The sequence below is a fragment of the Aulonocara sp. 'chitande type north' Nkhata Bay genome, linkage group LG1, assembly GCF_057382095.1.
Source record: "Aulonocara sp. 'chitande type north' Nkhata Bay isolate Kocher_YH1m ecotype deep benthic linkage group LG1, A_spYH_male_GT1.1, whole genome shotgun sequence".
NCBI classification, from domain to species: domain Eukaryota; kingdom Metazoa; phylum Chordata; class Actinopteri; order Cichliformes; family Cichlidae; genus Aulonocara; species Aulonocara sp. 'chitande type north' Nkhata Bay.
Genome location: NC_141344.1, coordinates 12805056 through 12828698, shown reverse-complemented (window position 1 = coordinate 12828698; position 23643 = coordinate 12805056). Strand labels below are relative to the sequence as shown.

The following is a 23643-nucleotide window of genomic DNA, read 5'->3' as shown; positions in this document are numbered from 1 at the left end:
TCTGCCATTACACTGAAATGGGACTGCCAATCATGACGCTCATAGAAAAGAGAGAAAAAACAAATTACAGACACACAATGAAAAAAAACTGCAGTGTCAGCCTCGTTTTATTTGGAGCTCAGGGCATTAGAAAATACTGAAGGGCAAACTTGAGTTCCTTTTGTTGTGCTTCAAGTTAGCTTACATTATTATTATTATTATTATTATTATTATTATTATATGTGTGTGGAATATTCCTTTTTAACACAACTTAAAGCAGGAAATGTGTATAGATGTCTACCTTTTTGCTTCTTACACTCAACAATCTAAGAAATGCTGACACAGATCAAACTTAAATGGCAGATGTAAAATAATAAAAGTCTCCACAGCAAAGAGAGACTTTTATTGAACCAAAAAGGGGTGGGGAAGACATCTTTTTCTTCTGCCCTTACTTATCTCATAAAATCCAATCAGATAATGCCTTTTTATGCTTCTGTAGCTGGCTTTTACAAAATGGAAGAATGAATAATACCACTGCAACTTAAACGAGATTTTTAGGAAATCCTATTTGATTTTAAATAAGGAATCCTTTTCAGTAAATTGTTATTCGCTTAAGGAAAAAAAACCCTGGAAAGTATAATAGCAATTTTAATGGGAACGTTGAAAATGGGTTTCAACTTGGCCTCTTTATTAATGAGCCAAAATGACCCTATAAATTATCTAAAGTCCAGTATTAAAATGGGCAAGTGGTTATGAAGGGGCAGAAACCCACGCTTTTCAATTTGTAAGAGTACTCCGAGTTCAGCACAATGGCCTGTGTGCAGAGAGGATTTGAGTGTTTCCTTTTGTGCAAGCCGTGGTGTCATGAAGCTCTGTGCCACTACTGTATGGCGTGCAGCATCTGTGACAGCTGAACAAACTGCTGTGAGGCGTGAGCCGGAGAGCTTCCAAGTGCACAGATCCCTGTAAATCACATCCCTCGACTGGTTGCCATGCAATGAAATCTCTTATTCACAATCCAGCTCATTTTGATAGACCAGCGCGCCGGCAAGGCAGAGCCCCTCCATCCTCATCCATCTGTTCCGACTAGAGGCTTTTACAGACAAATGAATGCATAGCGGATAAGCAAAAATATATCTAAATAATACCAGTTATTTCACAGCAATCCTGCTTTTGTGTATTGTAAAAGAAACTTGGGTACCATGCAAGATTTTGTGAGCAATGAGGTGGCAAAGGCAGTAGAAATTACATAAAAATGAACCTTGTATGAAACTTGCACACATTGAAGACAACAAGTAATAACCTCAGTAATGTAAAATGCTCAATAACCACACTTTTTCCCAGCAATGCTTAATACTTCTATGCTATTTATTGCTTTGCTGCTTGGAGAGAAGCAGAATCACAGCCGTATGAAATGAATTTAGGGTGAGCAAAATGACAGACAGGAATTCTTGGATGTTGTAGAAGAGACCAGAAGATGAAGTTGTACCCAGAGGGTTTGTCCATGAAACTGCAATCATATTTTAAATCAATCTCAATTCCCAAAATGATTATGTATAAGCTCGAAACTCCAGCGACAGACTGGTCCAGACCTGTCCAGGGTGTGCTCTGTCTCACACCCTCTTCAGGCTCTTCATGAACATGTAGAGAAGCTGGGAAAGGCTGAAGCAGCAGAGGATGGATGGATGCTCATGCTCTGTGTGAAATTAGAATAAATTTTCACCTTCTTAAATGCATGACCAGTCCATTTTAGAAGCCTGGACATAAGATGATGACTCATTTTTCTCATAAAGTGAATTAAAAAATGGGCTACAAAAAGGCCTGAGTATTCTAATAAGGTTTCAAAAGTTACATTTATGTATTTTACATTTTACTGTGGTTGTGGTCTACAAGGTTGCTTATTCGTAGTAAACACAGACATACAATCTCAAGTCGCCTTAAAACACTCGTGTCATAATCTGTCATCATGTCTTTCACTCTAAACACTTTATAGAAGTCAGCCTCAGCTCTTATTTGGTACTCTCAGAATTTCATCTTCTAACAGTGACTTCCCATATACTATATACGCAGCCTCAAAAGGCACTTTAATTTTAAATTGTAAACATCTAGACGTCCTATGAGTAATGACCCAAATCAGTTTCTCTGTGTTCCACTCCACAGATATCTTGTCTTCCTGCAGGTTAAGAGGGATCTCTACCACGGCCGCCTCCTGTGCAAGACATCAGATGCAGCTTTGCTGGCTGCCTATATATTACAAGGTATGACAAACAACCTTTTTTGAGACGAGTATGTTTAATCATACTGTAAACATATATTTCACTGTGTGGTTGTGTGCAAACATGTGAGCAGAGTGTGTTTAAAAGCTGAAGACTCATAGGGTTCATACTGTTGTTTGCAAAGGGAATCGGAGTTTGTTGTTTTTATGCTGAACTGAATTTTTTTTTTTTTAAATAACAGTATGAAAAGCAACTTAGATAAACTCAATGTAAAAAAAAAAATCATCAGTTTAATTTAAGATGTTTACATGCTTTGAAACCAAATCTGAGAGTTCTGACAAAAAGACTTCCTGGTTCCTCTGGGTGTTAGACTCATCAACATGCAGAGGGGTGAGGTGCATTAAGAAACAGTTTCCCTGTCACACACACTACCAAACATCTCTGCTGCCAGGATTCTGTCTCTCAGACATTCCCTGAATCTAAATGTCCTCTGTGTCTCTTTATGTTCCTACAGTAAATAATACAAACCGCAGTGTGCCTTAGAACGCATGCATTAACAAAATTGTGCATTTCACACTAAAATAATGTAGACGAATAAACAGAATAACAGGCCAGAAAAGAAATGTAATTTTTTTGGGTGAACTGTGTCTTTTAATTATTTAGCAATAATCACTTGAGAGGGAGAATAACAGTTTGAATAAGAAACAGCAGCCTTGAGTGGCTGCAATACAAATGTGGTTTCAACCACACCAGTCTTTAGAAATATTGTATTTTTATACACCAGATAAAGAGAGTTCATCTGCGGGGGCTTAAAAACATTACATATATATAATATACACTTAATGCAATGTATACAGTTTATTTGTGAGTTGGAAAACATCTCAGCAGTTACGACAATCACAACTCTGATACTATCACATGGGCAAAAAACTTCCCCAATCTTTTGCAGCTGGCACTGTAATTAAGTTAGCTGTCATTAGCCTGGTTATCATAGCACCTATTTTTATGGTGGATCTACTTTTCTTAACCTAACCAAACTAAACACAACAACAGCTCAGATGAAACTGAGAAACTTTGCAGATTTACATGCTTTTTAAATATTTTTTCAGTCACATTGTCTTTTATGCTCTTTTTATTAAGTCTGTCTTCTTTTTTCGGTGGGGGTGGGATGGCTCTGTGAAGGCTGTGAAGCCAGGAATGAGAGCTATTCCACCAGGATTTTCCACCACTGAGTCACACTTTTCACCATCTGAGGTGACATGTAATCGCCAATAGGGACACCATTTCTCTGAAAGGACCTATATTGGCCAGAGTCCCCCTTTACAGTATAGAAGAGTCATATTCTCCAAGACTTGAAAAAAGTAACCAAGAGGAAGAGCAAAGTATTCTCATCTCAAATCACTCGTTTTACAGTGTGCTTAAATTTTGTTATTGACTTTTTGCCCAATTATGCTAAATAATTACTACCTATGTTAATTTGAAGTAAATTACCATAGCTGTCTCGTGCTGCACATCAATCCTTTAGACACAAATAACACATTTGAAGGTTTCAACTCTGATAAATTCCACTAAACTGATGTTTACATATTACATTGTGTTGATCTTTGTTTGAATGTCAAAGTTTTGATTCAGAATAAAGATTCGTGTATTCGTGAGCAGATGTTTTAACCTTGAAAAATTATAATCTAAGTTTAATCTTTTTACTACTATTAGTTTAAAGAAATGTCTTTCAGTATCATGCACCCCAGCACAAACTCTTTTCTGTCAAGGCCAACCACATAAATGAGAAAGTCAAACATTGTCACTGGTAGCTGAACACAACATAAACTGAAATAATTCTGAGTAAAAGGAAAGACCTTTTAATGTCAAAATTGGCAAAGTGAAAATATTTTTCACTGTTTTCTATGTGACATTTTCATGCTCAAAGATATGCTGGGCAGCAGGACGGAGATAATATTCTCTTAATACTGAGAACACACTGTCTCTCTGTGCATGATTATTCAACTTGTACAATTTATCTTTAAACTGAGCTAATAAGAACAACCCCTGTATGATGAACATAATTTAGTCCAGTTGTTTGTTTGAAAGTTCAAGCAATAGCATTTAGCTACGATTTCTTTATCCCATAGTTGGTTGAAGGGTCTTACATCACAAAAAAGTGACTCATGGGCCAGCTGGTACCACATACACCATCTAATTTATTACCTCAGCAGTCCCAGTTCCAACTCTGGCCTTTTGCTGTATGTCATCGTTTCACACTTAGCTTTACCTATCAAATAAAGGCAAGGCAAAAAGCCAAACATAAAATCATTTAAAAAAGTCATCCTTTTCTTTTATTTCTTTCTTTTTAATTTTCCAGCTGAAATTGGTGACTATGACCCTGGGAAACATCCAGAGGGCTACAGCTCCAAGTTTCAGTTCTTCCCGAAGCACTCAGAGAAGTTGGAGCGGCGGATTGCTGAGATCCACAAAACTGAGCTGATGTAAGGTGGCATCTGTCCAGATGCCTGCATACCTGTGTAGTCTCCTTCAGTTTTATCAGAGGCAAGGTGCAGGCATCACAAGAGCATAGCTGACTTGGAGCACCTATGCAATCAACTATTCTATATAATATATAGCTTCTTATTTAACTTACATGAGTGCGGATGCTTTTAGATCAACATACGGCAACATTGGAATTCTCATTTAGGATATTAAGACAAGATAGGCAAGCATAATTTCTTATATATTGTAAAAAGTTCTGAACTTTTAATTATGTAGCAGGTATTGTGAATTAAAAGCAGTGATGTAGAGGTACCTAGATGTTTTTTCTGTCATGTGGTACAAAACCTTTAAAGAATGTTTAAAAAAACATGAATACATTTTTTTTTTACTGTGCTGGTAATTTGTTTTAAGATTTTGGAAAAATTGTAGTTCTTCTGTGGATTTAGACTGACTGGATAATTTAAGACCAGCTCAGTGATGTTGAGACTAGGAGTACATTGTACAATGTTCTGTACAATGTTGGAAGATGAACCTTGCAGATAGTATTCCTGGGCAAAAGAGGATTTAATCAAATAAACAGCTCCACAGTAACTTATACTTGCTGTATATACAATGTACAAAACCCAGGAGGACGCTGGCACTGGGTATAGATTCAATCCTATACTGCCCTCTGTTGCTCATTTCCTTCCCATAATTAAGTACATTCCCTGGAGTTAAGTGTCAAAGGTTGTCCGTAAAACATTTTGCATAAGAATAACAGTGTAATTTGCTAAGATACAAGAAACTTGAGTGTGGCAAAGGGATAATGACGTTAATTCAGTTTATTTCAGACTGCCTGAGCAAAAACAAAGAGCTACAGTATGTTCTCCAGCTGAGCTAATGTGACTCATACACTAGTTTCATCAAGGATTATTAATAGAAGAAAATGTAGACAGCAGATTGATTTATAATCCTTTCATTCCTGTGGTCAGTACAACAGCTGTTAGAACATTCTAGTCACTGCCTTAAAGTTTGACCTGCAGGGCTAAAAACTGAAGTAAGCTTTTGTTTGATTCTTTACACACAATGAACAGATTTAATTATGTATCCTTGATCTGCACAGTTTACACCCTGGTAGCTATAGACATTTAAAAGAGTAAGTAGATGGTTAGAGACTTTTTCTTTAGGAAAATTAAAGCATCCAAACCTTTCTGATGCTACACATTATCAAGTTTGATAATGATAATCTTCACATAAGTCTGTCTCCATGAATTAAGAGTTGTGACAGAACCCAGTATGTTGACTTTATTTATTTAACTTTTTTCTCAGAGGTCAGACTCCTGAAACATCAGAGCTCAACTTTCTTCAGAAGGCTCAGATGTTGGAGACCTATGGGGTCGACCCACATCCATGCAAGGTTATCATTAAGATTTACAGTAAAGTGAACCCTAACATGAATGACTGAATGTCATTGTGATTTAAAATGTTAACTCAAATCCATGTTTTTACAAAAACACGGATGTGCTGTCAGGATGTGTCTGGGAACCCGGCTTTTTTGGCTTTCACCCCTTTTGGATTCACTGTGCTGCAAGGAAACAGGAGGGTTCACTTCCTCAAATGGTGAGTAGAGATGAAGAGTTGAAACTTCACTGGATAATCATATTCATATCAAAGGTTTGTACTAGCAAGACAGTGACTTTATTTTAAATAAAATCTCCCCATCAGTTGCAGAAAAAGCTCAAATATGAATTAAGCATCAAAAGACTTTAACATTTAAACTTATTTTAAACTTTTATGCCCATGAATATATCAGCTACATTCCACTTCAAAATGACCTCAGTGCTTTAAATAAAGAAAAGAACAAATAAAATCCTAAACTTAATACAATTTCACGCATTGTTGGAAAAAAACACACAAAGTACAGTACAATTTTTAAAATATTGTGAAATGTGATGCAAGAGAGTCCAAAGGAAAAAAGTAACCAGTTATCCATACAAGAAGATAACAGTAACCTTTGTAAGACCGCAGAGAAAGCTTCGAGGTTTTCACAGCATCTGACTTGTTTTGTTGTTTCCAAATCAGCATTTGAGCTCTTGCAGCTCTTGCACAGAAATGAATCACTGTTAGCCCTGTTAATTTACCTACAGCTCTTAATATTTTACAGCCTTTTTTGGTTTATGTCTCTCCTTTCTTTTGCTCACTTTCTCCCCTATTCTTTCTGGTCTGATTTCTTTGTTACTCTGTTTGGTTTGTCTTCTTTATTTTAACCTCAGGGAGGAGGTGACCAAACTTAAGTTTGAAGCAAAGACGTTCCATATATATGCAAATCAGAAGGAGGTATGTGTATTCATTATTAAAACTGCCTATTCTAGCCTGTGGAGCTCAGGAAGTTAAATGAGTGCGTCCGTGTTTTATGCATGGAGACTCTGCCACTGGGGAGCCACTGTACTATATTCTTAATGCGGAAATAAATGAGGAAGGATTTGACAAAAATGTGTGCTACCCATAGGTTTTAGCAGACAAAAGAGTAAAATAAAGACACTGTGTTAGAGGCGGTTGATGTTTAGATCAGAAGGATTATTTCTTTTGGGTTTTCTTTGGCTGATTGGTTACAGTGCCCTTTAAATATATCTGTATAGACACCTTCTCATATTCTAAAACTCAATGTAGGCTTTGGTTTGAATGAGAATGTAAAGCCTTTAGATGAAAAAGAATGTTGCTTTCATCACAAATATGAGTTAATATAGTGGACTGGTTACAGGATAAGAAGATCATACTGACTTACTTTGCACCTACACCAGAGGCCTGCAAGCATCTTTGGAAGTGTGGGGTGGAGAATCAGGCCTTCTACAAGTGAGTAAAATTACATACAAAAACTGAATAGGTATCTTTTCATTTAAGCTAATGACTGTATTTATGGTTTTTCACTCACAGGCTGGAGAAGTCAAGCCAAGTCCGCACTGTGTCCAGTAGTAATCTCTTCTTCAAGGGTAGTCGCTTTAGATACAGGTATCAACAGAACAATATGTTTATTGCAAAGCATGATATGGGAATACTAAGTACAATTGGGAGTTTTCAGTGCTTGCCGTAGTGGTCACGTTTATCTGTTTTTTAGCGGAAAGGTTGCAAAAGAAGTAATGGAACAAAGTGCTAAAATTAAGAGAGACCCCCCGGAGATCCACAGGTAACAATCATAACAATCATGCATTGATTAAATTATGTAACAAATTGATTAAGCTCTGAATGCACTGTCAAATGTGTTTGTTTGGGGCTTTATGCATACATGTGTTTTCTCACAGGGCTGGTATGGTGCCTAGTAGGAGCTGTCCATCCATCACTCATGGCCCTCGTCTAACGAGTGTGCCAAGGACCCGACGAAGAGCTGTGCACATTTCCATTATGGAAGGTAAACCGCACAAACACAAGAGCAAAGTGTAGCTGAAGCTCTCACTGTGTTGGTGGAAGTCATGGGAGTCAGTCTTCAAACTGCCAAACAATATATGTATTTGCAAGTGTGCAAAAAGAGGGCTGTTTAACCAATAATTTTACCTAGTATATGCTCATACTATAGCATTGTTTGGTTAGTGATGTTAGTCCATTAGTGGATGGTTACTATTAACATGCTGACATCATAATATATCATTTTTGTGGATATAAATTATTTGCTATTGTTACTTTATGAAATACAAGTGCTATTATTGGGCTTTATAAGTGCACAAATACTGCACATGGATCATTTTAGACTGTTGGTTGCTAGGTAACACGATGGCGTCACAATATCTATAGGTAAGTGATGGCTGTGATGGTAGAGCGGGTTTTCTACAAACTGGAAGGTCCACTGTTGTTATCCCCGGCTCCTCCATACTGAACCCTGAGGAATCCATTTGAGTGTGAGAGTGCTTGTGAAAGTTAGATAAAACACTAAGACATAGATAAAGGCACTGTATGAATGTTCATGTGACTGGGTAAACGAGACTTCTAGTAGAAGGTGACATGATTGCTCACACTGAAGAGAAAGGCGCTATAAAAGTATTCTTCTTCTGGCTGCTCACTTTAGAGGGCATCTGCCTCTATTTCACCCTATCCACAGGTCGTCGTCTGTCACACCAGCCCTCTGCACGTCCTCCCTGACTATATCCATGAATCTTTTCTGTGGTGTTCCTCTTCTCCTGCCAGACAGCTCCATTTTCAACACCCTTTGTCCAATATATCCACTAGATCTCCTCTCTTAAACAAAGTACCTGCACATCCAAACCATCTCAGCCTTGCCTAACTTTGAATCGAAGCCGCTTGATCTGAGCTGTCCCTCTGGTATACTCATTTCTAATCTTGTCCATTCTCTTTGTTCCCAACAAAGAAACTTCAGTTCTGCCACGTCCAGCTCTGCCTCCTGTCTTTTTTGTTAGTGCTACCATCTCCAAACCACACATCATAGCAGATATCAGTACCATCTTGTAAGCCTTCCCATTCACTTTTGCTGCTATCCTTCACACAAGTCACCCCCTGACACTCGTCTCCACCCACTCCACCATACCTGCATTCTCTTCTTCACTTGTCTTGTGCACTGTCTGTTGCTTTAGATGGTTAATCCGAGGTGCACTATAAATCTATCCCATAAGAACCATCAGAGTTCTAAGAGGAACCTGTGTGCCATATTTGGTTGCTCAAATCCTGATAATACAGGAGGTATTAAATATGTTGCTATAGCTCAGATAGTTTTAGTTCATTTCTTTTCCTTTAGTTTACTAATATAAACACTTTATCCACTGTGCTTTTTTTCTTGTTTAAACATATAAAGTCTTCCCAGTTAGGCCAGGTCTTACTGTAGCTACCTAAACTTCTTAGCTAAATTGCTGATTTCCATTAAATCTTGGGCCCTGGTGTTGAGGCATTACACTTACCTCAAAATATAGATTTTTATTATCTTTTAAAAAATTATTTTATTGGTTAATTTAGAGATATCACAGTCTGCCTTATAGTGTGCCCTGGGGGATCAGTCCCCCAGGGCACATAAGAAATCACTGTCTTAATCCTGTGATTTGATCTGGGTTGCACAGCAATGGCACAGCATTTTTTTTAGATTCCTTATAACACTATCAGACATAGTTGTGAATACCTGCATGGAGAAAGAGCGCAATCTAAGTGCTTTTCCATGTTAACAGCCTACCTACTTGCAAATGTCAGTCGCTTTCTCTGTATTTTTGTGAGATCTCACTCTTTCTCTAAAGGGTGTGCTTTACTGAAAAGTGCACACACTGCAGTGCCCATCAGCAACTGGCCTCAGGTATTATTTTGACATGAGAAAGTCATCCTGTCAGTTTATAAAGGGCACTTACCATCCTGCCCATCCTCCAACAGGCTATTAACCTTTTGCCAATGCTGCCACTGAGAGTAAGTTTACTCTTTGCCGATCGGCCTCAGTCACACTAATAAACTTACAACATAGCCTGTCTGCAAAAAAGAAAAGCAAATAGAAAAAATGTATTTTATCAAACCAGCCTTAGTTCTTGTCCTGGACTCTGACATTGCACCCCAGTGTATCAGCAGGGAAGCAACCCCCCTGTGTTTTGTCGTGTTGCTATATTTGTACTGGTATTTCAACTGGCAATGATATCTCAGCCTGAAAAAAGCTCCTGCTGTCAGGGACCATGCTGTGTGTGTCACAGCCGACAGCACGAGGGGAGGTCGAGGTGAACTGTGGCACAAGGGGACCACATTCCTGGGCCTTGTCTTTCACTCTGACTGTCTTTCTATTTATCTACCGCTGTCAGCCCGCCTTAACAGCATGTGGGAGCTTACTGCATAGAAGGGAGTAGTGCTGCTTAGCTAGACCAGTCTCAGTTGGAGACAAAGACAGGCAGCAGACAGGCAGAATACAAAGAGGCCGTTTTAAGATTTAGAAAGCGAAAGGATAGCAGTTGAAAACGTGTAGAAACTCAATTGGAAATAGTGCTTTTGCTGTTGTGTAATCATGGTGAAGTGTTTGATCCGCATCAAGACCAAGGTGAATGTTCATCTGCGTATGATCAACCATTGTTATCGGGATGTGAAGGTGCGTGTGCTGTCTTTGGGACCCAGGCTTTTGGGCAAGGCTCTGGGAGTCCTTCCCCTTTTCCCCGCTCTACCGGGGGGATCTTCAAACTCAGGCTCTGGACCTGGGTTAAGACAGGAGTCCAGGGCTCCTTCCAGGCTAGCTGTTCCACTCCAGTTACATGGCTGCAGCCCAGCAGGCAATCGTGCAGGTAAAAATCAGGCTGGTTTTGTTGGATTGAGATATTTTGTGATAGATTTCCTGATTTTTAAAAGTGATTTTTTTGTGGTTATATTTCAAAACATTACAGTATTAAGTGACTGTAAGACCTATTGCTAAAATCTAATGTGATAGATAGAAAGTTTGCACTGTGATGAACCTCCAAAAAGCAGCTGTGAGAATATGAGAACTGAGTAAGTTCCTAGAAGACATCGGTTTTATGTTGCATGCTTGCTTTGGGGTTACAGTTGCCATTTGTATTTCCTTGGACATAGATTACATGATGTGAAGGCTAATTTTCTTCTGCATAAGTTGTGAAAAGCTAGCCATTAAAAAGAAATCCAGCTTCCCTTATGACTATATTAGCATAAGAGATGTCAGCACAGTGTTAAAGAAAGCACAAATGTACCAGAATATTCTGGCAGCTCAGCAAGCCAAGCTCCAGAGGCTTGTGGAAACTTTGCTTCAGAACTAATTAATAAGGAACAAATGAACGTAATTTCCCTTTAGACCTCCTCTTTTATGTGCTATAAGGGACAGGTTCTTTATATCCACTTTTATATCTATAACTTTCAGACATAATAAGCATGTCTTTTCCAGGCATCTACTAGTTATGTGGATATTCATGAGCAACTATTAATTGCTGCATACCTATAAAAACTGCCTAGCCAATGCAATGGCACCTACATGTGTAAAGCTGTTATTTCCAATATTACCAGATCAGCCTGCAAAAACAACATGATGGATAGTCTGTAAGTCAGTCCTCGATTCTAGGTATTTTAATACCGCCTGCTTTCAGAAGAGAAAAACAATACAAAATGATGACTTAACAATCAAGTAGGTTTGCAATCTACAGTCTATTTTATGGGGTAGTGGTTCACACATGAAAGATCCATAGTTCAAGACCAGAGGGAGACACAAATCCTACTGTACTCTTAAGTGCTGTTTTCCAGGCTGGATAAATAGGAGGATTGCATCTGGAACGGTGTCTCGCACAAAATCTGCGCCAAATAATACATGTGGATCCATCTACATCCACGCATTGGGGACAGACAACCTCTCTATGTTTAAGATTAGGGTTAAAGCTTTCCTTTTATAATATTGTTTAATTTAGTTAGGGCTGGATCAGGTGACCCTTAATCCTTCTTTAGTTATGCTGCAATGGGCCTGTTAGAAGAGTATTTCTTCTCCCTTAGTTCTTCACTCTTCTCCACTCATCTGTTTTCATTCTCTTTGTGCTTTCACACAATCTCTGCATTTAATTATTAGTTTTATTAGTCTTTGGTTTTCTTCCACAGTGTCACTTTTGTCCTGTCTCCCTCCCTTCACGCCCCAACCAGTCACAGCAGATGGCTGCCCCTCCCAGAACCCGTTCTGCCAGAGGTTTCTTTCTGTTAAATGGGAGTTTTTCCTGTCACCAACTGCTTGCTCATAGAGGGTTGTCTGATTATGGGGGGGGGGGGGGGTCTTCTCTGTATTAATGAGAGTGTTTAGTGCTTTTTAGATGAAAGTTCGTTATTGTCCTGGATCCCACATCTAAGACAAAATCCCTTTTTTAAGTGGTGCAAGGAGCACCAAACTTCCTTCCGGTTATTGAATCTTATGAACTCCTGTCTTTCCCTGCTGTTTGTGTCAGGTTTGGAGTCCCTTCGAGACAGTGCTCACTCCACACCGGTGCGCTCAGTTTCGCATGGCGACTCCTTCATGCCTTCAAGGAGCCAGACGGTAGATGGCAGTGAGGCAAGCACGTCAGCAGTCATCTCAGATGAGAACTACAGCCCCTCTGACAGCGTGCTGCCTACACCCGTGGCAGAACATGGAATGGAGATGCCTTTGGCTCGTCACCTCAATGGTGCCCCCTGCAGCATTGACGAGGAGGAGTCAGAGGCAGGGACATCGAAAGAGGGGCAGGCCACAGAATTTGGGCACAGCAGGAGAGAACAACGTATGGTCAAGAGGAGGCCCGCAACATCTAGCGAGGTAGAGGAGCTCAACAAGTTTATCCTGAGCGTGTTGCGTCTCTTCCTGGTTACCATTGGACTTCTGTTCGCCCTGCTGCTGCTTCTCATCATGCTGACAGAGTCGGACCTGGACATTGCCTTCTTAAGAGACATCCGCAAGACACCTGAATTCCAGCAGTTCCACTTTGAATACTTCTGCCCTCTGCGGCGCTGGTTCGCCTGTAAGTTACGATGGATGGGAGGTTTCCTTGTTAGTGAGGCAAAGTGAAAACAGACCAAATGACTCAACAAAGGCCTGCGCTCATGGAAATTGGATACAGATAACAGACAGGTCAGAAGAGAAGGCAAGAGGAGAGAAATGGATGGCTCTGTTCCTGATTTCAACTAAGCTTCTCCCAGGAATAATCCTGTCACAAGCCACGTACTGTCCCCTGAAGAGCCTTGTTTATTACGTTTGACCATCACTACGAGGAAAGGAAATGTTACTTTAGAAATTCAGGTCATCAAGGTATTTTATTTTTTCACAAAATCACAGGAGCTGGGTTTAATTTGAAAACTGTATCAAGTATGCCTGAGTTCTCTTCTTCAACCACAGATAATAGTTGCCTTTATTTTTTTATTAATTTATATGTTGTATCATCACTGTAATACAAAACGATCTGAGGTGTTGGGGTGCAACTGAGAGTTTAAGACATTTAAAAGATTTAAAAATGGAGGGCAGACTATATCATCAGTTTTTTATATCAAATCAACAATATTCATGGTGATTAAATGTTATTATGGCTGCTGTTTTCAGGTGGTGGGCTTAGAGAAAGCGTGAAATTGACGAATAAGCATTACTGAATGTAGATGAGTCCTGAGTCAAACGTGTTTGCAAATATTATAGTTTTATACGATTCTTAGGCAGATGCAAATAGACGTTACACATTTCTCCAGATGTACTTTACAATCCCAGATCTGAAACATTCAATTTAAAAACACTGCTAAACGACTAGTTGTAGTAGCTTTGTGACACGGGTGTGTGATGGTGCTGCCCTGACAGAAGACTTTATTAGCGGCCAAACATCTGCTGACAGTTTTTGTCCAGACACTAGGGAACTGTTAAAGTTTCATCATCCAATGACTAGAAATTAAGCCTTTTTAAGGATATAAATAAGTAATGGAGTTTATAGGTTTACTGTTTAAGAAATAGCAGCCAAATAACTCTAATAACTACAATGAACTTCTGTGCGTGAGGAACAGTTGTCACTTTGCTGTAGTTACTTTTACAGTAGTTATAAAGGTGATGGGACTATGTGAGCTAGCGCTATAATGGTAGTCAAGTGTCTGGTCAGTTCTTTGACTACTGCAATCTGTAGGAGTAGTTCATCTTGATGTGCAATACTGTTAATATAAAAAAGCAGATCCTTTCTATCAAGGGAAATTTGACTTTGTTTTACCTTTGTAAAGTGCAAATATTAGTGCAATTTTCCAACAGTAAATAGTTAAGAGTTTGTTTTTAGTTGAAGACCCATGTTGAGTGACTGTCCTTCACCTTTGTTTAGCTCTGCTCTGTTAAAAAAAGTTATGCATTTATGTGTAATGGCTGAATATATTTAAATCATTTTTGTACCATCTTGTTAACGCACTGACAGTTCCTCACAGTGACTTTTAATGTACTTGAAGCTGTTTTTCGTTTGTTTTTGTTGCAGTGGATCTATGGTTTTCAGCCCTGCACTCACAAATGAGCCTAAGATAAGTCATGTTTACGTCGTTCTGCAACCTTCATCAACACCAACCAAAGAAACCGCTGTTGTCCCATACTTCTGTCAGTTTGTGTCAACAGATGGCAAAATAGTCTGCTGTCCTTCTCCGGCCTTATTTCTTGTATTTCACAGGTTAGCCTACAGTGTGTCTTTACAGCCCAGAGCAACAGAATCAATTCAAACTATGAGGTCAGTTTGCCCTTTCAACAAGCCTACAAGTGCTTAGGATGCTGTGTGTATACAAGGAGCAATCAAAAGATTTTGTGGCTCTGCCCATAAAAAAGCAAAAAATCATACCTGATATTAGCTTGGCTTAGGTCACATGTTGCACACATCTGAACGTCTTTCAGTGCTGTTGACATTTTGAGAATGCTCCCTGGAAGTGGTGTCTGACCACTTGCACTTACCTGTGGGCAATGTCATCATGGACCTCAAACTCACGCAGAGAGCTAAGATGAACTTTCTGTTTTCACCCAACCATCATGTTGACTTTCATCACTGGAGATGAGAATCGCAACTCAAAGACCAAACAGTCAACAGTGTTCAAACCTGCAGGCGCCACAACAGTTCAGGAGCTGACCAGTCTATTTTTCATGAAGTTGCACACTGAATAATTCCCCCAGGGTCGACACCGGGTTGTCCCTTAATGCCCTGAAGCTTTAAAGGAAGCACATTTGAAGCAAACCACCTCAGCTGTGGCAACAGCCAGAGATCCATGCATGCCTTCCCAATTTTGTCTCCCTGAAAAGTTCATAGATTCTAAAAATGAAATTCAATCAATCCCTGTGAAGGGTTTTATTGCCCCTAATAAAATATCTCTGTGGAGCTGCAAACATATTCAGACCTTATGATGAACATGACACAGCCTGTTAGCTATGGATTATCAACATTAATAACTGATACCACATGCTTGGGGATTTATATGAATATAAATATATCAAATAAACCTTGTATTTTTAACATTAATACCATGTTTTTATTGTATTAAAACGTTTAGAAATTTGTTAACAAGAAATAAAAATTTTAAAAAACTACTTCCATGTAAAAGCCTAGAGTCCAACCTCTGTTTGGGCAAATTATTCAAACTGAAAAAAGTCTATTTTAATTATTAGTTTGAATTTGAATTATTATTTTGATAATTGGCAATGAAAGAAAACAAACCCTAAAAACATAGCCATTGCTCATTTTCATTTCAAAGTATTATTTGTCACAACCACACACACGTGTAAAGAAGTTTACCTTAACCCTTAATCCCTGCGATATGTCAATATCAGAAGAAAGTGAAATTTCAACAATGTGTTTCAGTTTTTCTGCATGATAAAGAAATGCTGCTGTAAGAAATGAAAGAAATCTGTCAATATCTTTGGACTTAAATTGTAAGAAATAAATGCATGAAATTACATCTCACCGCCCAAACTTAATGTAATTATCAAACAAAGTGACCTAATTTCTATCAGGTATGGTTTATACACTGTTTTTTTTTTTTTTTGGCAGAGTTGCAGAATTTTTGGATCGCACCTGGTATGGTACAACATGCTGAATAGACATATGTCATACAAAAAAAAAAAAAAATTAAGCATGAATTATGTATGCAAAAAAGGATTTCAGTTTTGCAGGTTCCTGTAGGTGATTTAGAAAGTTGATGTGTTCAAATCTTATTCAAAGTTAACACAAGAATGATTGCTTTGAGAGTTGCTGTAGTGTTCAATGTGGAGCTTTAAATGCTGGTTTTATTTTTGTACCCAGAGTGAAAAAAACAGAAGTATTAGCACCAGTGTTTTCCCCTTTTACCACAAAGTTTAGAGAACAACATAAGCATCTAATGAAATATTTATATTTAAATTTAAAAAAACAAAAACAAAAACACAAAAATAGATTTTGGGGTTGTTTTCAGACTTGACTTATTTAACCTCCTAGGACCCAGCGTCCACGTATGTGGACATCACATTTTGGGTTGTGTAGACAAAATACTAAATTTTCCTCTACAAGGGTCTGATATCAACATACGAGGACACGATACTGCCACTGTTCTAGCGAAATTTAAAGTGAATGTCCTAATATGTGGACCTCATTTTTCTCAGAAACAAAAATGAGGTAAAAAAAAAAAAGCATGTAATTCTTTGTTTTTACATTCATCGGGTCCCAATCAGCCCAAATAGCAAAGCGAAATTAAAAATGCGAAAGAGTTCGGGTCTTAGGAGGTTAATTTAAATGGTGTTCTGTGGTTTTTGATTGATGCGAGGCAATTGTGTATTGAAAACTACGGCTAGTAAAGGAGAACATTTAGCTTTTTACTCACCTTTATGTCAAAAAATCTACAACTAAAGCAATCGGAGCAATAAATGTCAGATGTAATAACCGTAAACTACAAAATGTTTGTCTGAGTCACACAAACTGTTTTAAATCCCCTCAAAAGGTGAAACGGTTTGCAGATGTATGCGTGTACCAGCAGTGGTAGACCGCTCTCTGCGATACAGAAACTTCTCCAAAAAAATCTTTTCATGTAAATCGTGTTTGGTTGTCTATCTTAGACTAATTTTTGACTGAGTTTATAAATGTATCACATACAGGTTTACTTGGCAGAAACAACTTAACACCTGGCGGCATGGTCAAGATTTCCAATGGAAGAAAACAGGTATATTTTTAAATAATTTAAACAGCATTAGTAGCATTTTTAAACTGCCTGAACCTTTCCTTGTGCAATGTAGTTCACTGGCACGGTGACCAAGGGGTAAAAGTTCCTCTAATAAGCAACTCTTGTTTTCAGTTTAATGAATGATGTAAACAAGGCCTCAGACATGGCCTTACTGTAAGCTTCCTTCCTGTACCATGGCCCTGCACATGGAAATGTCTCTGTAAGCATGTGTCCTGCATTTATTACCTCCAAACAAGACTGCTTATTTCCAATCACTGAAGGAGGACTCGTGTAATCTATTTATGAATAAATATCATCTATTCTTGACAACTGGGAGCTAGTCTGGCTACAAGTTCAATTCTGAAGTCACAGAAGCAGTAAATAAAAGCATTTAGTGTGAAATTCAGTGAACAGTGCAACCCAGATCAGCACCATGTGGAGTTTTTCATTGCATCCCTGCTTGAAAACAGTAAAGTGTGGTCAATCCTCTCTCATTCTCACACATGCACACACACACCTTATTTTACCAGCTTCAGGTGATAATGATGCTGTCACTACTGGTGAGATTCACAGCATTCATGTGTACAGTATTTTGTAATAAAATGTCTATTTATTATGTTTACTTTACAAATGAGAAAACAAAGGAAATTAACACATAACAGGCATTTCCAAAAGCACTTTCACTGACAGAGAGACTCAGTGCAGAAATGACATTTACATCACATAAACCTTACATAAAATAATAAACCATGAATTTTTCGAATTGGACTCTTATGTTAAAGAAAATCCAAATAAACTCCAAATATCAAAATAAACCAGTCTACACACTGACCTACTGTAACTTGTGGCAATATATGACATTAAGTTTCTCTGTCACTAGTTGTGTCAAAACTGGTTGTGATCATGGAAGTGTACCTGTCAACAACAATAGATGAACAGTTGGTTAGTCGTTACCCTGCCAAATAAACATGACAAACATGATAAATCTGTCAGAGTAAAAGGTTTCAGAGGAGAAAATGGATATTTGAAGACACTAAAAACAGTCAGGAGGCACTAATAGAACGCAGGTCTACATGTGCCAGAGAGCAGCCACACAAGCTTTAAACTGAGCTTGTATGACTACTCTCTGAATACTGCCCATGGAAAAGAAAAACAATTAAGGTCTTGCAGCGGCAGCACCCTGCTGTGTGCATGCTTCTTTGCAAGTCTGACAGTTTTAAGAAACACTGGGTAGAATAAGTGAAAGAAGAAGAAAAAAAAAAAAAAAAAAGGCAGCCATATGAGGAAAATGTGTCTGACATCCACCAAGGACACAATTGCAAACACAGGAGTGGGTTCAAAACAGGCTTATCCTGGAGTTAAGGCTTCATGTCATTTGAGAAGTTGAGCTCATTCAGTCTTCATGAAACTGAAGCATCGACTTACAGTAGGTTGGAGAAAAGAATACATACGTTTCCTACACTTTACTGAATAAGATTAATGCAAAGATTTAGTGAGACAATCATGTGGCAGACATCCAGTGTGCAGTATAATGTCTGGATGGGGAAAAATTAACAGTAAAACTGAGAAGAGCCAAGCTGCTTTAAACTGACAACAGCAACTTAAAACAACACATTAAACAGTGCAACACAGCATGTTGAGTCAAAGTGGATACAACAGTAGAAGACCACATCCAGTTCCATTCCAAATTTCAGTTGGCATGAAAGTTTTAACTGGAACAAATCTAAATATTATAAGGTGTAAAATGAGAGGAAGCACAAGATAATCCCTTTGTTTAAATCTAATGTAGCTATAAATGTGTATTTTGTGAGCAATGAGGAAGAAAATTCTGCTACTTTGCTAATGATCCTGCATTGCCTCACTGCAACATGTCTAAGAATATGACTCACAATTTGATAGGATTCATTTCACTGCTTCAGGTGTGTTACTTTGCTTTAGTATAAGAATAGTAATGTATTTAAAGCTCTAGTGAGATACAGAATGAAGATGCTATATTGGAAGACTTGTCTAGTTAGAAGTTGATAGGCTGAAAATCCAGATTGTTACCAAACTGTGTCCCTGCTACCTTGATGAACCGAACCAAGACCGGCTGATCAGACATTTTTTTGGTCTTCAATTTAGTCAGAAAAGACGTGAAGGCGTCCCGACGCATTTCCACCCAGCAAGGCATTCCTTGTAGGATGGAAAGCAGTGACAGAGAGGACTGTGCTGAGATTCTCACTGTCCATGAAGGAATGTTGGAGTTGACCGCTTTCATGGAACACCTGCACCCTCCTAGGCTTCATCATGCTCCCCACCACGAAGCAGTCTTCCAGTTTGGGGTCCCACGCAGCTGATAGTTTGGTCAGCCAGCGACCTGTTTGCATGTCATGTCTGCCAATTTAGATTGAGAAGGCATGTTGAAAGTACACAGTTATTAACACAGAGATGACTTAAAAGAACAGGAAAAGTTTAAAGTTCAATTTAGTGGATGTACCTGATGGTTGTCAGCAAGGGAGATTTAGTAGTCAGTGTAGATGTGTCATATATCCTGTTAAAATAAATAAAGAAAAAAGGACATTGTGTTGGAACTGAAAAAAATTAAGCATATACAGCATGTCAGTGATCCATCAGCTTCACCTTATATTGTTATCCATACAGGAAGTAAGAACCCTGTTTCCAGTACAAGGGGAGAAATAAGCACTGGATATGCTTAAAGAGTGGCCATGCAGCTGGGACACTGCCTGGCTTTTGGTCTTCTTCAGATTTCGACTGTCATAAATACTAACTACCCTGCCAAAAAAAACCCACACACACACACAAAAAAACAAACAAAAAAAAACAAAGCATACACTTAAAATTTAAAGACAGATTCACATAAGAGATGTGTAAACATTATAAAAAATTTAAAAAGCCCATACTTGCTTTCAGCCACCACAAAGTACTGCTTCTGTAAAGGGTGGACGTTAACACAACGCAATGTCTTGGGGTCCAGTGTGTGGAGGGATTCATGGGAGTTTCTGCAGATGAAATAACATACTTATAAAAATGTTTGAGTGCAACATTAAAGTTGTTTAAAAGAAAAGAAAATGTACTACTTTCATTACTTTAAGACTATGTCATTATCTCACCCTGGGGTGCGCCTGTCAACAATGGCAACCTCTCCATACCAGTTCCCGACCACTAGTGTCGAACAGTCATGTGACATGAAGTCAAACGTTTTCAGGCCATCTTCAATATCATACACCTAGAAAACGGACAACCTTTTTTATTCGTGGATCACAACGTAACCAGATTGAACTAAACTAATGAAGGTATCTTACATCATCAAAAACAGCCTTCTCTACGTCCATGCAGCGAAGGGATCCATCGTAGCTGAGGCTCAGCAGTTGTGTGGGATGAGACTTGGAGAATGCCATGCAGCCCACTGGACGGGTGTGGGGCTCAAAGAGCAGGACACCATCCTCACCCCAGTCACCACCCTAGAAGAGCATACACATGCAGTAAATCAGTGGTTGGAATTCATTTAAAATAAATAAAGATTTTCAGAGCGAAAAAACCCAAAAAACAAACCTGAATTCAAACATGAAGCAGGCCAATTAGCCTGAGGAGAACACTTGTGAATTTTTGCAGCCTGACATGAAGCTTTACTGTTGAGACACTTTCTACCATCTAGTGGTCAAGAACTAATGCATAGTTAAGGCAAAGAAAACTCACCAACTTCCAGAGTCCCACTTTCCCCCACTTGTCGCCCGCAGCCAGCAACAGGCTGCTGGTGCAGGGGTGGAAGGTTGCAGAGAAGATGCGATCCTTCACCACTTTGGCCACTTTGTCCTCATTTACCGTCATATTCTTCAGAGACGAACGGTACCTGTGTTCAGACATCAGTGCACTTGTTTGTTCATCTGTTTCTCAGGTTCTTCCAAAACATCTGACCCTCAGTACATCAAGAGTCACTTTTTGTAAACTGTGCAGTAATCTTACATCCAAATAAAAATATTAAATCTTACCCTTTTAGGTCAAGCTGTATCTTTTTATCTACTTTTACATCCTGTGAAAAGAAAAGCATTTTCATGACTTCCCAATCGAATAAGAACAGTTACTACAGTGGATATGCATAAGAAATTATGCTTGTGGCTAATATGGGCAGTATAAAGTATTCACATTTAAGTAGGAAAGAAGGGGGGCAACATGTTAAACTGAGTGAGATTGTAAATAAATATTGTATAGGAAAAAAAAGGGAAAATATCATAGAAAGCTGACTCTTACCTCAGAACAGAGCTCAAGAAGTTGTGGAGGCAGCTTGCTTCCTTCTTCCACATTCACTGGATCCATGGGCAAAGGGCCAGAGGGCTTCTTTGCTGGTGAAGACTTGAAAGCAAGTAAACAACTATAATGAGTAACATACCCAGAGAGGAAGAACGAGAAAAAAAAAAAGCTAAAGACACTTAAGATGCAGCAGTGGAGCTGTGTGAACTGACACATTACAGATGCATTATTAGACTATATGTTGGCACCTGTTCATAAATAAGTGTCCCTCTCGGTTCAGGAGGAAGCTCCAGGATCTCTGCTTCTTTTTTTTGGAGTCGCAGTGATTTGCGAGGTGGCACGACTTCTTTTACAGCAGCATGTGCCCTGCAATCAAAGAAATTTAACATTACAGGAGGCCCAAAAAGATATGTTTCCTATTTTAACATGACACAGGGTCAGGATGAATTCAAACCGTTTTTCCAAACATAAAACTTTCATAAAAGTTACTTTTTTCTTGTACCTAAGGACGTTGAGTTGACAAGTCTAGTCTTATTTCCTGAGCTTCAAAAAGTTCAGTCTCAAAAACAAATACAAAGTATATTATAGGAGCACTGTGATGTTCCACAGAATACATGGGAGGGGAAAAAACATGTTGTTCTCATAATTTCTGCACCACTGTGGTTTTCCACAGTATCACGATGCCTGATTACTCCGACTGTACCGTGTGAGACCTCGCTGTGATGGCTTTGGTCGAGTCAGCTGCTTGAACTCCTCAGTGGCCTTTAAACAAAAGAAAACAATAATTGATACTCTGATAATCCAGACAAATGACAGAATCACAGATATGGTCCTTTTCATAAGGATTTATTTCTCACTCAGTCTACCTGGGTTAATCACACCAGTAAATATGGCTTGTAGCTGGTCTAAATATCTACTGTTGCTGGTCGAATTTAAACTTTATGTTGATGGTGCTGATAGTGATAGGTTTAGGTCCATGAAAGATTTGCAATGCAGATGATAAAGGGCAGATTTAGTCAATAATATACCTGGAATAAGTTGATAGAAGACAGAAAAGCTTGGTTCTGTCTGATGTTCTCCAGGCGCTCCAGTTCATAGGCAGAAAGTCTCCCATACCCTTCCTGTTACACAAAGATACAGCACTGACACACTGCAAGAAAATTGCCGATTTCAAGTCATTAGAAGTTCCTTAAACTACCATGAGCTGGATGACTGAGAACCTGCACAGACACCTTTCTGTCAGTCACAAAGTCGAATTCAAACTGTGCCAAGTTTCCATACTCACAGGTGCATGCTCCACGTCACTGTTTTCAGCATCCTCCTCATCTTTTGGTTGCTTATTCTGACTACCATTTTCAGCGACAGCTTTTGTTTTCTATCAAGAAATTACGACAGAATTAACAAATCGTCAAGTTTTAAAATGACTGTTCGACCCCATCACTGTGAACGAGCTCTCACCCTTTTTTTCTTGGGAGTTTCATGTTCGGGAGAGTACTGGAGGCGCTTAGGTGCAAAACCGTTTCTAGATGATCGTCGCACTGTCGCCTCGAGATTCTCAGGGGTCATTTCCTACAAGGTGTCCCTCGTTAACATTTTAGTCAGAGACATTAAGGCACTCATTCAACTTTCTCACCGAAGATTTAGCGAACTCACAACACACCTCCACTTAAAACTGTGCTTCTTGATGCTAATGCTATGAGGTCGCTGCTTAAAACAGGGAGGATAAGTTTAAAAACAGGAAACCACATTAAAACAAAACTACTGTACCTTCACAAGCACAACAGCTTCGCGCTTTGTTCGGAGAGTCGCCATTTTGGTTCATTTACGACGACAGGTACGACTTTTGTTTGAGAGAAGCGAGACGTGAGCACCTCACAAGTGACAACTATTACGGTCATGATAATTACAAGGGGGCGCAATTGGCGCCACATGCCGCAAATGTTTTGTAACTGGTCCTCCCCTTCTGTTGTGAAACAGAATCCTGGCACCTGATTGGTTTATATTTTTACGTCACGAGAAGAAAGGTTTAGGTCCCTCCCGCCAACAACCAAGCTGGCCTCAGCTTCTGCTGGGATGATGTCGCCATCTTATGGCAGGATAGGGGAATAGCAGTGAGAGGAAAGTCATGGTTATTTATTCACAAATT

General features: G+C 39.0%; 2 protein-coding genes across 5 annotated transcripts in view; one reads left to right on the top strand and one right to left on the bottom strand.

Moving 5' to 3' along the window:
• Positions 1 to 21430, top strand: part of LOC147338763 (FERM domain-containing protein 5-like) — a 93651-nt gene extending 72221 nt beyond the window's left edge. Inside the window, exons 5-15 of one of the 3 annotated variants that reach the window (XR_015126382.1) lie at positions 2140 to 2237; positions 4555 to 4678; positions 5988 to 6075; positions 6190 to 6278; positions 6932 to 6995; positions 7420 to 7511; positions 7593 to 7667; positions 7774 to 7842; positions 7958 to 8064; positions 12545 to 14803; positions 17185 to 21430. Coding sequence is in view for 1 of the 3 variants with exons in the window: in XM_086274650.1 (XP_086130776.1) it covers positions 2140 to 2237; positions 4555 to 4678; positions 5988 to 6075; positions 6190 to 6278; positions 6932 to 6995; positions 7420 to 7511; positions 7593 to 7667; positions 7774 to 7842; positions 7958 to 8064; positions 12545 to 13137 (1399 nt within the window). In the remaining 2 variants the exon portion in view is untranslated. Of the gene's footprint in view, positions 1 to 2139; positions 2238 to 4554; positions 4679 to 5987; positions 6076 to 6189; positions 6279 to 6931; positions 6996 to 7419; positions 7512 to 7592; positions 7668 to 7773; positions 7843 to 7957; positions 8065 to 12544 lie in introns of all 3 variants that reach the window. The other 2 variants (XR_015126379.1, XM_086274650.1) reach the window with 2 other exon arrangements.
• On the bottom strand, positions 17842 to 23517 carry wdr76 (WD repeat domain 76). Of its 2 annotated transcripts, XM_086274846.1 has the most exons (15): positions 23265 to 23515; positions 22956 to 23066; positions 22783 to 22872; positions 22526 to 22618; positions 22201 to 22259; positions 21746 to 21863; positions 21498 to 21599; positions 21239 to 21279; positions 20946 to 21099; positions 20552 to 20710; positions 20360 to 20475; positions 20150 to 20248; positions 19869 to 20021; positions 19726 to 19779; positions 17842 to 19622 (listed from the first exon to the last, which is right to left on the bottom strand). In XM_086274846.1, exons 1-15 carry the CDS (start codon positions 23307 to 23309, stop codon positions 19367 to 19369), a joined length of 1650 nt encoding a protein of 549 aa, XP_086130972.1. In that variant the 5' UTR covers positions 23310 to 23515; the 3' UTR covers positions 17842 to 19366. The 2 variants fall into 2 exon arrangements, with proteins under 2 accessions (XP_086130972.1, XP_086131054.1); XM_086274928.1 differs by lacking the exon at positions 19869 to 20021 and having other exon boundaries at positions 23265 to 23517.
• Positions 23518 to 23643: the final 126 nt, after the last annotated feature.